At 26.5% G+C, this 13085-nt stretch overlaps 5 protein-coding genes across 11 annotated transcripts in view; 3 read left to right on the forward strand and 2 right to left on the reverse strand.

Moving 5' to 3' along the window:
- LOC114129135 (Kv channel-interacting protein 1-like) overlaps positions 1 to 13085 on the reverse strand; it is a 390998-nt gene that overhangs the window by 320110 nt on the left and 57803 nt on the right. The gene's annotated exons all lie outside the window — the stretch shown is intronic.
- The window catches only part of LOC114126117 (cuticle protein 7-like), a 63649-nt gene that overhangs the window by 26735 nt on the left and 23829 nt on the right, over positions 1 to 13085 (forward strand). The gene's annotated exons all lie outside the window — the stretch shown is intronic.
- Positions 1842 to 2753, reverse strand: LOC114126122 (cuticle protein 7-like). Its single transcript, XM_027990004.2, has 2 exons — positions 2633 to 2753; positions 1842 to 2547 (listed from the first exon to the last, which is right to left on the reverse strand). The coding sequence occupies exons 1-2, from the start codon at positions 2642 to 2644 to the stop codon at positions 2113 to 2115; spliced, it is 447 nt and encodes a 148-aa protein (XP_027845805.2). The 5' UTR covers positions 2645 to 2753; the 3' UTR covers positions 1842 to 2112.
- On the forward strand, positions 4597 to 5574 carry LOC114126129 (cuticle protein 8-like). Its single transcript, XM_027990012.2, has 2 exons — positions 4597 to 4753; positions 4848 to 5574. Exons 1-2 carry the CDS (start codon positions 4742 to 4744, stop codon positions 5223 to 5225), a joined length of 390 nt encoding a protein of 129 aa, XP_027845813.2. The 5' UTR covers positions 4597 to 4741; the 3' UTR covers positions 5226 to 5574.
- Positions 10627 to 11994, forward strand: LOC114126127 (cuticle protein 19-like). Its single transcript, XM_027990010.2, has 2 exons — positions 10627 to 10763; positions 11208 to 11994. The coding sequence occupies exons 1-2, from the start codon at positions 10752 to 10754 to the stop codon at positions 11598 to 11600; spliced, it is 405 nt and encodes a 134-aa protein (XP_027845811.2). The 5' UTR covers positions 10627 to 10751; the 3' UTR covers positions 11601 to 11994.

Here is a 13085-nt window from a genome sequence, read left to right on the forward strand (position 1 = left end):
ATTGTGTTATTTCTTACAATTATATATGATCAATATCGTACAACCTATGCTTTGTACAGGTTCAGTAATTGTATATAATATACTAATTAATTCATAACGATTTTCTGTTATATTAACAATATTGAGTTATAATTAATTTAATTGTGTAATCGGCTTTAATACTTCCAGTGGTGTTATAAAATACTTATCACTAACCGTTATTATAAGCTATATTGGTAATGTAAGTATTTTTAAATAAAATGCGTGACTTGTGAACCGTCTATTCACGAAATTCATTTAGATTTTTTTTAATGTATCATACATTTATGTGTAATAATTGTAAATAAAAATTAGAGATATAAAATAATTTTTAAAGATATTTTAGTAATAGTTAAATGTCTATCCTTTTACCTTTACTTGCATGTTACTTATATGTGATATCTAAAATCCAGTATAATGATTGAAACCCAATTTTCATAGAGCTATAACAATTTTATATTTTATAGTATAACGTGGGATATTTATAGTAAAAAAAAAAAAAAAATACAAATATACAAAATCACAAATAAAAAATTAATAGGTTAAACATTATTTGAATTTAAATTTAAATATATATATATATATTGAAGATCATTGAATAACATTTAAAACAAGTTATCGAATTTATTTTGACGAATCAATGGAGCAGCGAATCTTTTACTTCAGAAGTGCGTGTTTTTATTGTAATTGTAGAAACGGTTTTCTGTTAAACTCCATTAAATTAACTAAATCGTATATTTATTGTCAATATTGTTTATAAATAAATAAAATTCATGTAATAGTCTTAAAAATACATACTTAATATAATCAAAAATAAATAAATTATAAGTAATAATAGATGATTAATATTATTATGAAAATAAGAAAAAAATTATTTTATGAAAAATAAATAAATTTGTCTGTTTATTTTATTAAGTTGTTCATACTAATTCCTAAAATATTTTATTAACTCTTAGTATCAATTTTAATTGTACCTAACAAAAACAATTTATTTTATTAGAAAAACTACTAAGAAACAAAATAGCTAGTACTTATACCTATAAGTTTATCAGTCAAATAATGTAATAATTGTACTTGTAGGTAGGTTATTATTACATACCTATTTAAACAATACTGGTAATATTTTGAGCAAGTATGTGATTTTTTTTTTTTTGAAAATATTTCAAAATAAAACCAATAAAATAAAACTGAATTATTTATAAAGTTAAAAACTATATCAGAATTGTAATTTTATTTTCAATTTTTAAACTATCTAAGTCAATAAACCATACTTAAAAAATATAATTTTAAGCATAATCAATATTCAGTAACTAAAGCATAGATAAATTATTATAATAAAATAATATAACTTAGTCAGTTTTAATTAACAGTTCTTTAAATGTATTGTTAATTACAACCAATAAGTAATTAAAAAACTATATTTAAATGTATAGTTTTCTAATATGAAATTCTATTTATTTAAAGTACAAGTAATTACCAATTTGCTAATATTGTTTGATATTTGTAGTTTTACTTGATTGCACTATTCATATGTAAACGTTTTACATGAAATAATTCTATAAGATCAAGTCTAATGTAAAACATATTATTATAATTTGATAAAAATTAAAATCTTTCACAAAATAAATTGCAGTTGTTGTTTAAGCCTAGTTAAGAACGTAGAGGTATTTTCATTTAAGTGAATTATCAAAATATATCCGAGCACACATCTGTAGAAGTTTCTGTATATTTAATGATACAGAAATCTATTTATAGATATATGTATGGATAGATATAATGATGATATGTATTATATACCTTCATAAAAATAAAAAATCAACTAATTGTTATTTTGTTTTACTATTTATTTACAAAATAAATACAATGATGAAATTGTCGTATGATAAATATGCATATGAAGATTTCATGACTGTTAGCATAACAATTTAGTGTTGTGGTTCATATCAAAGATGTTAGTATGGCTTGTATGAGACTGGTTTGTAAGCCGATACTGGGTAAGCAGCCTTGTAGGTGTATTGACAGTTGGAGTGGTTTTTGGTTGAGAATTAGTATTTATTATAACAATATATTAGGGGCGCATAATTTTTTTTATTTTTACGGAAGGAGGTCCCAAAGTTTCATGTTACGCCAACTTCCTGCATAAGCTGGCTTGTAGGCTGGGATGGATTTGTAGGCTGGAGCTGGGCCGCTGTATGGAGCCTTGTATCCTCCTTCGATTTTCTTGACAACTGCGTTAAAACCATTGTTGTCATCGGCTGTATATTCAACGACGCGGGTGGAACCATCGGCTTCCAAAAGGCTGTATGATCCTTTGACGTTGCCGTTGCCGTCGCTTGATTCGGATTGGCTCTTGACGTCGTATGTGGTTGGGTCGTTTACGTTGTATTCGAAGTTGTATGGAGCTGGAGCGTATGCAGGCTCAGGGGTATAAGCTCTTGGGGCCGAGTAAGCGGGCACCGAGTACACTGGTCTGTAAGCGGGGACATATTGAGCGAGGGCAGAGGCCACGCAAACGGTAAAGATGATCAACTATTGAGAAAAATTTCAAAATTTCAAATATTTACATTAAGAGTATAATTTAATGATTAAGTAAATAACGATAAATATGACTTACCTTAGCGGCCATTTTATAGATTTTTGACTGTTTAATCAAATTATTTACTGATTGTGTACAAAAATAAACTGATGAATATAGAGATTGCAGACACAGTATTTATGCTAAAAATTTGTCGCACGATCCCTTCCAATATTATTTAATATTTGGCACACGTGCCCCATTAATTGTGTCGCATTGGACAAGAACCGGTTAAAGATGAGATGTCTGCGATGTTACTTATTACAAACTATTATTTTTTATACATTAATTTTATATCTTTTAAGTATATTTTAAATTTATTGAAAACGTAATCATCATGCACGTTTACATTGTATTAAAAGAAAGTATTCAAATCTAAACTTGTAGGTCGCTATATACTTGTTTTTTCATTTTATTATTAAATTAAATTTAACAATAAATTTTATACACTTTTGTTGGATATGAGAGATCGTATGAATAGGTTTAAATTTATAGGTGGTTAAGCTAACTTATCTTAAATATATTTATGTATCAAATAAGAGACATAATTAACGATAACTCGATTTTCTATAATTTTCCAGTTATTTGTAAAATTAATTTAGTTATGCTGATACATTATATTTGATTAATAAATAATGAAGAATTTGAGAGTATTATTATTGTCGTATAATATGCCATTCGGGAAGGTAAACAATATCAACAGTTAGGTTTATTTAGTTTTATTTAGTGCTTTTATAATTAAATTATAATACATATTTGCTAGTTAGTGAATTTTAAAAGAATTATTATGATTCAAATCATTGAATTACTATATTTTAATTTTTTAAACAATACAATGACAATTATTAAGTTGTTTGAAAAATATTAAATATGTCAAGATTAATATATAATCTACATAATCCCGCCACTAACTTAAACTTTGTTAACTCTTGTGGGACATAATGTTTACTATTAAGTTTGTAACAATAATGCTTATTATTTAATATAAAATTAGTTTTGATTAAATAGCGTAGGAAACTAACTTAACATAAAATTTAGATTTAAGGTAAGTACCTAAGTTTAGACTATAAGACATTAATGTATACTTTATATTTTAAATAAATACTTTATCACTGTCATATTTTTGAATTTATTAGCGATCTAATTTATTGTTGATTGTTAAGTATTTTTTAATTTTAAGTTAAAATATTTTATTACAAATCGAGATACTCGTAATTATTAATATAATAATCTTAAATACTTTATATTATCTTAAAAGTAAATAACATACAATATAAAAATAAGTTTGTCGTATTAAATAATATTCTTATGAATATTTTGTCCTCGGGAATTATAACACTCCTTGTTACATTTAAGTTAGCAATCAGGATACATATTTATAATTAATATACTCCAAATTGTACTGAAATCATTGTTGCCTCACTTTTTATTTTATTTTAAATAAGTAGTAATTGAATTATACATGATATGTTATGTATATTAATAAAGTAATTTTATTTGAAAATAATATGTAATATGAAAATGTCTTCATCTAATACTTACAAATAGGTATATTTTTTAATTGTTTAAGTTTGAACTATTATTGATAAATTCAAATTATTGACAAACAACAGTAATTACTTAAATATATTTGAATGGTTTAAGATCAGTTTCAAAAAAATCATACTACATATTTTACATAATATATTCAATACTTTAAATTAATTAATAACTTTTTATTAAACATATCAAAAAGCGGCCAAATCAGCTAAATTTTAATTTTAATAATCATAATAATTCACAGCATTTGAACGTAATAACTTTATGTAATACAAATAAATTTACACAAGCTACATATTTTTAACTATTTGTGCCTTTCACTCGATTCATAATTTATATATCCATTTCACAATAAATAATTAATTCAAACGTAATGTAAACAGTAAAATGTCTCTACGTGGATGACTTCTTTTACAGAAACAAATATATAACTAAATTAAACTATAACCAGTTCCCATACATGGAATGGGTAAAAAGTATCATCACACCGACATCTTTTGATTTAAATACTGTAACAACAGGTAACAAATTTATCAGTCACCTTGTTGTATTTGTCGCCGAAAGAACAAACACAATATTATTTAACTACCGTATAACGACAGAAATAAAATGATAACTAAGGTATAAGGTTATGTTCTAGAAAATATAATATCAACCCAATAAAATTATACTTATGTATTTGAAACTTTAATTTTTATTTCGTTTTTATTTTCAGGTACTCATCATTGTCGCCTGCGGGTCTCTCGCGTTCGCCCAATATGCAGCACCCAGAGCTTACGTTTTGGAGCCCAAGTACGCACCAATTCCATACAGCTTCCAATACAACGTAAACGACCCAACCACATACGACGTCAAGAGCCAATCCGAATCAAGCGATGGCAACGGCAACGTCAAAGGATCATACAGCCTTTTGGAAGCCGATGGTTCCACCCGCGTCGTTGAATATACAGCCGATGACAACAATGGTTTTAACGCAGTCGTTAAAAAAATCGAAGGAGGATACAAAGCCCCATACAGTGGCCCGGCCCCAGCTTACAAGCCAGCTTACGCAGGAAGTTGGCGTAACATGAAACTTTGGGACCTCCTCCCGTAAAAATGTTAAAAATTGGCTCCTAATATATTGTTATGCAAATAATTTAAATACAACTCCTATAACCAAAGACCCCAAATTACCTCCCCCCCGTACGCGGGGCCTACGGGTCCTCAGTTACGCCATTGACCCAGCACCCGCATACTCTGCACCATCCTAAGAACCAGCCCCATACAAGGCATCTAATTCTCAACCAAAAACTATTCCAACTGCATCACAACCCCTTTCACTGAGCTAAGTTCTCATTAGCGAGAAACAGCTTTCCTTCTCACATTACCCGAACATGTTTAATTTGTTTAGTTGTTAATTTATTTATCAAATAATAAATAAATTATTTGATTCATATTACAAATCGTTTGTATTTTATTTTGTCACCCTATGAGTGTATTGAATTCCTCATCTTCGTCGAAGCATCCTACTGTACTGGAGCTTTTAAAATTATATTAGTTACAGACGATTGAAATAAAAAAACCAGGATCTTACTTACAATTTATTGGTGTATTAATAATAAACAATTTAACCTTTAAGACATAGAAAACTCAAATTCATAATCCAATAGGTACGAATTATTATTAATGTCCTTTTTCAAATTTGTAGTTGATTTTTGATATGCAGTAATATAATATATTTGTCATGGTCAAAATAATAAAATGCATACACGCGAAGTACTATCAGTATTTCACTATCATTTGAATGTGCTAAAATAATATACGAGTAAATATTCAAATTATATCAAATTCCATTTTGAAAATATCATTATATTATGTATATAGTTATGGTTACTGTTACTGTTATTAAATCATACTGGTAACACCAGTATCCAGTATATAGTATATACTATATATACATATATATAGTTTAACGAATGCATTTTATGTCTGTCTAGTTCTTGAATTCAGATACCTATCTAGATTAAACCTTTGCACCTTATTGCTATGGAAAATGATGTACAATTTAGTTCTCATGTTGGCCACTTTATTAGTAATGTTTTCATAGTTGGAAGTGTAATGAACTGTATTTTTCGTTAGGGGTCGTTTATGGTATGCGCATAAAACATGTACATGGCTGTTTGTTTATTCGAAAATAAATAAAGCAGCTTTGTATATTGTATCTTTTAATAATAGAGTTTTATAAAAACAAATGTTAGTGATCAAAACATTTATATATTTTTTAAAACAAAAATATGTTTCTAAAACATTATATTTTTTAAAATATGATCAGTTCCCATCTATATTTATGTATTATTCATTATAAAATTATAATTATCTAGTTTTTGTTAAATATATTTTAGTTTATTAATTGTTTAAACAGGTATTAACGGATTGTATTTCAGATTTATAACATAAAAATAAAAACTTAAACTTATACAAATTATTCATCACCATAATATTGGATACAGCCTTTTGGAAGCCGACGGTTCCACCCGTACTGTTGAATACACTGCTGACGACTACAACGGTTTCAACGCCGTCGTCAAGAACTTTGCCTCTGCTGCCTACAAGTCAGCTTACTCTGCATCAGCTTTCTCAGCCTACAGACCAACATATAAATCTGCATACTAATTGTTTTTCTCTAGTCTTGCGAACCGTTTATCTTCAACTTCTCCTATCTTCTTCGTCTATACCTCTTTGTAATCACGTTCATATTGAACCACGATCTCAAAGTCATACCATGTCATGGTGATTAAAATGGATCAATTTGTATATTTATTGTTGCAGGCATCAAGAATACCTATCGAATACGGCTACAGAACATCGAATCGATATTTACTTAGCAATAAATAATAATAGCATTAATTTAGCATTTATCACATTGTTTTATGAACATTATAATATTATTTACCTAATTGTTAACTAATATAAGCTAACATAATTTTGATTGTACCTACCTACATGTTTCTAATTATTAGTAATAAAATCTACTTTTAATATAATTTTACACTTGTTGTGATATGTTTTATCATTTATTTCCTTATATTATTTGATTTCAAATCATAATGTAATTAAACCTAGAACTTAAGAGTATGATGAACACAATATTTTTTTTTTGCAATTTATTTATTTATTACTATTGAAATATTATACTTAAAAATATATTTATACCATCGCAGTTTTGTTAAAAATCTGATTAAAATTACGATTTTTCTTACAACTTCACTGGAAAGTAAATCACAATTTCAATATTTCATAAAAGAAAAATTTACCGTTTATGTACGTAGGTACCTATTTTTTTTTTTATAGTACTTACGATAGTGCATAAGAACGGGTAGTTAAAATAAAATAATTATTGTATTTTTTAAAACATATTACATCACGTAATGAATATCTATATTAAAAATCATTTAAGTAATAAAATTATTTTTTATTTTATGTTTTAGTTTAACTGTTCCGCTACGAAATTACAATCATCTGCTGTATAAAGAATAGAACATACATTTACTGTTATTTACCATTTAATGTACACATGTGATGATGTATTTAATCCTTATAAACTATTTCACCAGCTACGGATAGACATAATTATTAATAATGTATTTTTTCACTAGACATTTCCGGTTTAGATAGCACAACTCCATGTCTCCATTACAGGTGTTAATTATATGTGAATAATTAGTATGATAATTTATTATGAATGATAATTCACATACCAGTGAAATCTTTATGGACTAAGAAGGGATTTGTGTATGAGTTTATATATATAATATATATATATATATACTATATAGGTTAAACTACATAAATAGCTAGTAAGAAAAATTTGCAATAGCAGTCATTCTCAGGCAGTGCTTAATAAAAAAATAAAAATAAAAATAGTGCAACTGAATTCAAGAATTCAAAATTTACGATGACTTTTAATACGAGTTAAACATCTATTAAAATGTCTGAGCTATTATAACCATCAAAAAGTTAAATAATTGTTTTTAAATTTCTGCTATATGTCATGTTTATCATGACTTGCTCAAGTCTCACTAAGTCGTTTCCGTCTTTGAACTATTTGGTCGAACATGACGAACAACCACATCATTCGCAAATTTCAAATTTGTATCACTTCAAATACGCCATACACGACCCCGTTAGGTAAGGTTACGATGGTGATTAGAAGAGCCACAATGAAGTTAGTGACGGACATAGCGCTGTCAAGGGAACGTACAGTCTGGTCGAACCAGATGGTTCTACCAGTGTAGTTGAATACACGGCTGATAACGTACGGCTTCAACGCCAAAGTCAAGAAAATTCAATCACAATACAAACCTTCACCAGCAGAACACATATTTGACTCGGCCGAGTATAAGATTCCATATTTCCCAAAACCGGTGAATGATTTAGAAGAATAAAACCATTATGAAATAATTGTATCATACTCAGAATAATTATTTCAATCAATGCAATGACATGTCATAATAATATGCAGCTAGTCTGGTTTTTGAGACTCACATAATTGTTTTGTATAGCATATTTTTATAGTATAAATAATTATTTTTGCCATTTTAACGAACACTATGTTTTTCTTTTATGTTTAAGAAATATATTATTAATATATTACGTAAAAATATTAATTTATAACATACAATTATTAAGTGCAACATAAGTTTGCATAACTCACTATCCAACTGTGAATGATAATCTGCCCTTGATAGATTTGTAATATGTATACCTACTTCCAAGCATCCAACAATCTAAATCATCACGCATGAAAATAAAATATTTTTTCGAGCATTTTATTTTGGAAGTTTTGGTTAAATATGTAATTTATTTTCTTTACAAATACTTTTTCAAACGACACTAAGCGCATCATTTTTGTTTTAAATATTTAACATAATAATATATTATTATTGATTTATAGAAACAATGTTTAAGATTATAAAACAATTCTAAAATTTCCGTACATTAATACCAAGTCATTTAGATTAATATTTTTAACACATAGTATGATGTCTAAATTTTTCAATAGAATTAGTAAAAAACTATAAAAACTATTAGTAGGTTATATGATAAGTATACCTATATATGTATTACATAAACATATATTTTTTATTTATGAAAATATTTTTTGATGAATTTCAATATTCCGGGTATAACTCTATTATAAAATTTAAATTATAATTTACAATTCATAGTAGAAATAACCTCATAAAAAAAATAAAATGGATGAAGCAAATATATCATTAATTTTGAATTACAGAGAAAATTAAATTTATATTGTTTATAATAATATGTCCGTTTATCGTGTTAACAATAGTTTAAATTTTAAAATAAATTTGTTAAAAATAACGATTGATGAAGTTCATGGTATTGTTTTATTGCGTATAATAAAATTAAAACAAATAAACGTTGCAATTAATAATGTTAGTTTTTATTTAAATTTACAATCAATATTAATATTTTGATATGAACAGATATTAAAATTCTAACTGTGTTTGTGTATACGTGTAATAATAGCATCACAATCTATCTAATTTTAAAAACAAGATATTTACGTATAATTAATTTGTGTTCATTTTAAATGAAAAACTTGTATACTTTCATTAACATTTTATGTGCTATTGAAATGACTTTATCGTATCTAATAAAAATCGTTTACCTGTTTAATATTGTAGAAAATCTAAATATATTAGCGATTTAATTATTCTAAATTAAAAGTATTTTAATAAATTATGTCTATTGATTTTCATTAATATACTTTCCAATTGACAGCAACTTACTTTATGTTTAATATACGATATCCTATATTAGAGAAGTTCTTTAAAAATAGCATTCTTCTTTTATAAAATAAAAATAACATTCTTTTAAACTTAAATAAAAAAACCAGTTAAGTTTTGTTATAAAATCTAGCATATTATGAGTATAATAATAATATATGGTATAGAATAATATTAAGTACATTTTAGTCTATTCAAATATATTCAAAACAATTAATTTCATTAATAAACTAACAAGTGTAACAATGTGCTGGTTAATACGACTGAACAAAACAATATGATCCGAAAATTAGACTATGCTGTAATATGAACTGAATTGATAATTAAATGATATAAGAGACGGAATCTATTACGATAATATACGTTATCGAATTACTTGCATGTATTTGTTATTGTGTGTTTTATATTAAATCGTTAAAAATTTAAATTTTACGAGTGATATATTTTTTTTAAACTGTTTTATTAATAAACATATAATAGTATTTGTTTTTATTTTATTAAATTCACAAACTAAAATTATACTTTAAATTATAACTAAACATTACTTATTTGAAAAATATAAAATAATTAATATTATATAAAATATAAATAGAAAGATGAGTAGAGTATTTTGTGTTTTTTTTTTTTTTTTAATTAACTGACGTAACGGATCCAATCTTAGTCCATCTTAGTCAATTTAAATAAAGGTAAATAATTAGTATGGTAGGGATTTACCAAAAGTATAAATACTTCAAACACATTTAAAATATTCATCAGTCTTATTTTCATTACTTGTGAAAATAGTTTTTAAATCGTATACATTACGATCTACACACACAAAAACTTGTAAAATGGTTGTTAAGGTAAGATTTTATCAATTAGGTAATACAAACTATTTTTTTATATACCTTTAAGTACCTTTATTTCGGACAATTTTGATTTATTGCCTGTGTTAACATATTATGGATTATGACTGAGAAAATAATCACAATGTTTTAGTTTACTTTTAAAATTATTTGTCAATATTCAATTTTGTTCTTATAATGTAAAAATAATATCAAAACTCAAAATATGCACATATTATTTGAACATTAGGAAGTAAAAATTAATTATTTAACGAAATCTGCTACGGTGGGTTTAAATATAATTTAAATACCTGGCCTATATTGTATTACCAATATATTGTTTCGAAAAAAATTAATTTTACCATAATCGAGCAGTCTTTCGGACTAAATTAAAGTCTACTATGCAATATACAAATTGTCTGAAACGATGCTAAATCTAAAAACTTTTCCGAAACATTGCAGTTGATCGTGTTCGCCGCTCTGTTCGGGCACTTAGCCCTGGCCTATCCACCTGCGATCGTCGAACACAACGCTTATGAACACCACGACGACGACCACTACGTCCACGCACCCACCCCGTACCATTTCGATTACGCCGTGAACGACCCGCACACCCACGACGTCAAGAGCCATCACGAGTCGAATGACGGCCACGGCAACGTCAAAGGATCTTACAGCCTTTTGGAAGCCGACGGTTCTACCAGAGTGGTCGAGTACACTGCCGACGCCAAACACGGTTTCAACGCCGAAGTGAAGAAAATTGAAGGGCCCGCTCATCATCACTACGACGCAACAAGCTATTACGAGCCAATTCACCGTCCGTATAAACCGTTGTCACACTTTCACTCGTACTGATGATGAATAGGATGAGACGGCCGATAAAAATTCCACTGAAAGTTACTATTTTTTTTTTTTTGTGTATATTTTTCTATAATTTTAACCCATAAAAATAGACCTAAAATGTCATATTAAAGATATTTTAAAATTCTGAATCTATTTATGTCAGCAATGCGATAAATGTTCAAATCATTAAAGTTAAAACTATAATCGATTATAATAAAATACAATATTTACTTTCCAATTTGAAACTTATTATTAGATTTCTTAAATTACTATTTCCTGACAATTCTCAGTAATAAAGAACTGAAAACTTGTTTTTCAAGGATTTGGTTAAATTAAATCACAAGGAGTGTAAATCGTTGTCTCTAAATCAATAAAAATAAAACTTATATTTCGTTCATTGAAACCTTATATTATTGCTGTATTTTTTTTTAGATTCTGAACGAAGTGATGAATGTATTGATTTTACAATGATGTGTTTTTTTTTTTTTTTTTTTTTTGTGTCTGTGTACAGCATAACTAGTCGAAATAATGCTCCAATTTCAAACTATGGGGATGGTTTCCGATGTAAAAGTGAATATCCTTGGTGCATTATAGAGGTAAAAAGTTAACATTTTCCAACAGTTTTCAAAAAAATCGAGAAAAACAAAAAAAAAATGACGGAAAAACGGCAATTTTTACGCAAAACCAGTTTTCGACCAAATCGATTTTTTTTTATGATTGTAATTCAAAAACTAATCACTGAAAATACTTGAAATTTTCACCAAATGTTAATGTCAGTGGTATCCGTATATAGTTAAATTTTCAAAAAATTTTGATTTTTTTTGAGTTATTTATAGACCACTGAAATTTTCGATTTTTTTGAGAATTTTTTTTTAAAGTGTCGATAAAAAATTTTTGGATGACCAAAAAGTTTTGAAAATTTAATACAAGGTTCCTTATAAGTTGTTTTTAATGTAGCTAAAAAAAATTAAAAATCGTTAGTCACAATTTTTTTTTATAAGCGTTTTTAGTTCAAATTTTTACGAAATCTGTCGAAAACGCGAAAATTTGCAAGTAATTTTGAAGTTGAAAAATCATAAAATTTTTTTCTTTTATAACTAAGTTTTGAAAATTTGGTACAAGGTTCTCCATACATTTTTCTTCAAATATCTGTAAAAAAAACTCTACCGGATTCAGACAACAAATTTTTATGAGTGTTTGAAATTTAAATTTTTACAAAACCGCGTTAAATAACAGTTTAACCTCAAACGATTTTTGATATTTGTTATTATTCAAAAAGTATAAGTCGTAGATACTTGAAAATTTTACCAGTTATTAAGATTCGCGTTTTCTTTACGTGATTTAAATTTCAAAATATTTTGACTTTTTTTGAGCTATTTATAGACAACTGAAATTTTCAATTTTTCTGAAAAAATATTTTTGAAGTGTCGATAAAATTTTTTTGGCCCTATCAAAATACTTGAAAATTTAATACAAAGTTCCTTATAAGTTAATCTT

Source organism: Aphis gossypii, chromosome 1 (genome assembly GCF_020184175.1).
Source record: "Aphis gossypii isolate Hap1 chromosome 1, ASM2018417v2, whole genome shotgun sequence".
In the NCBI taxonomy this organism is placed as follows: Eukaryota; Metazoa; Arthropoda; class Insecta; order Hemiptera; family Aphididae; genus Aphis; species Aphis gossypii.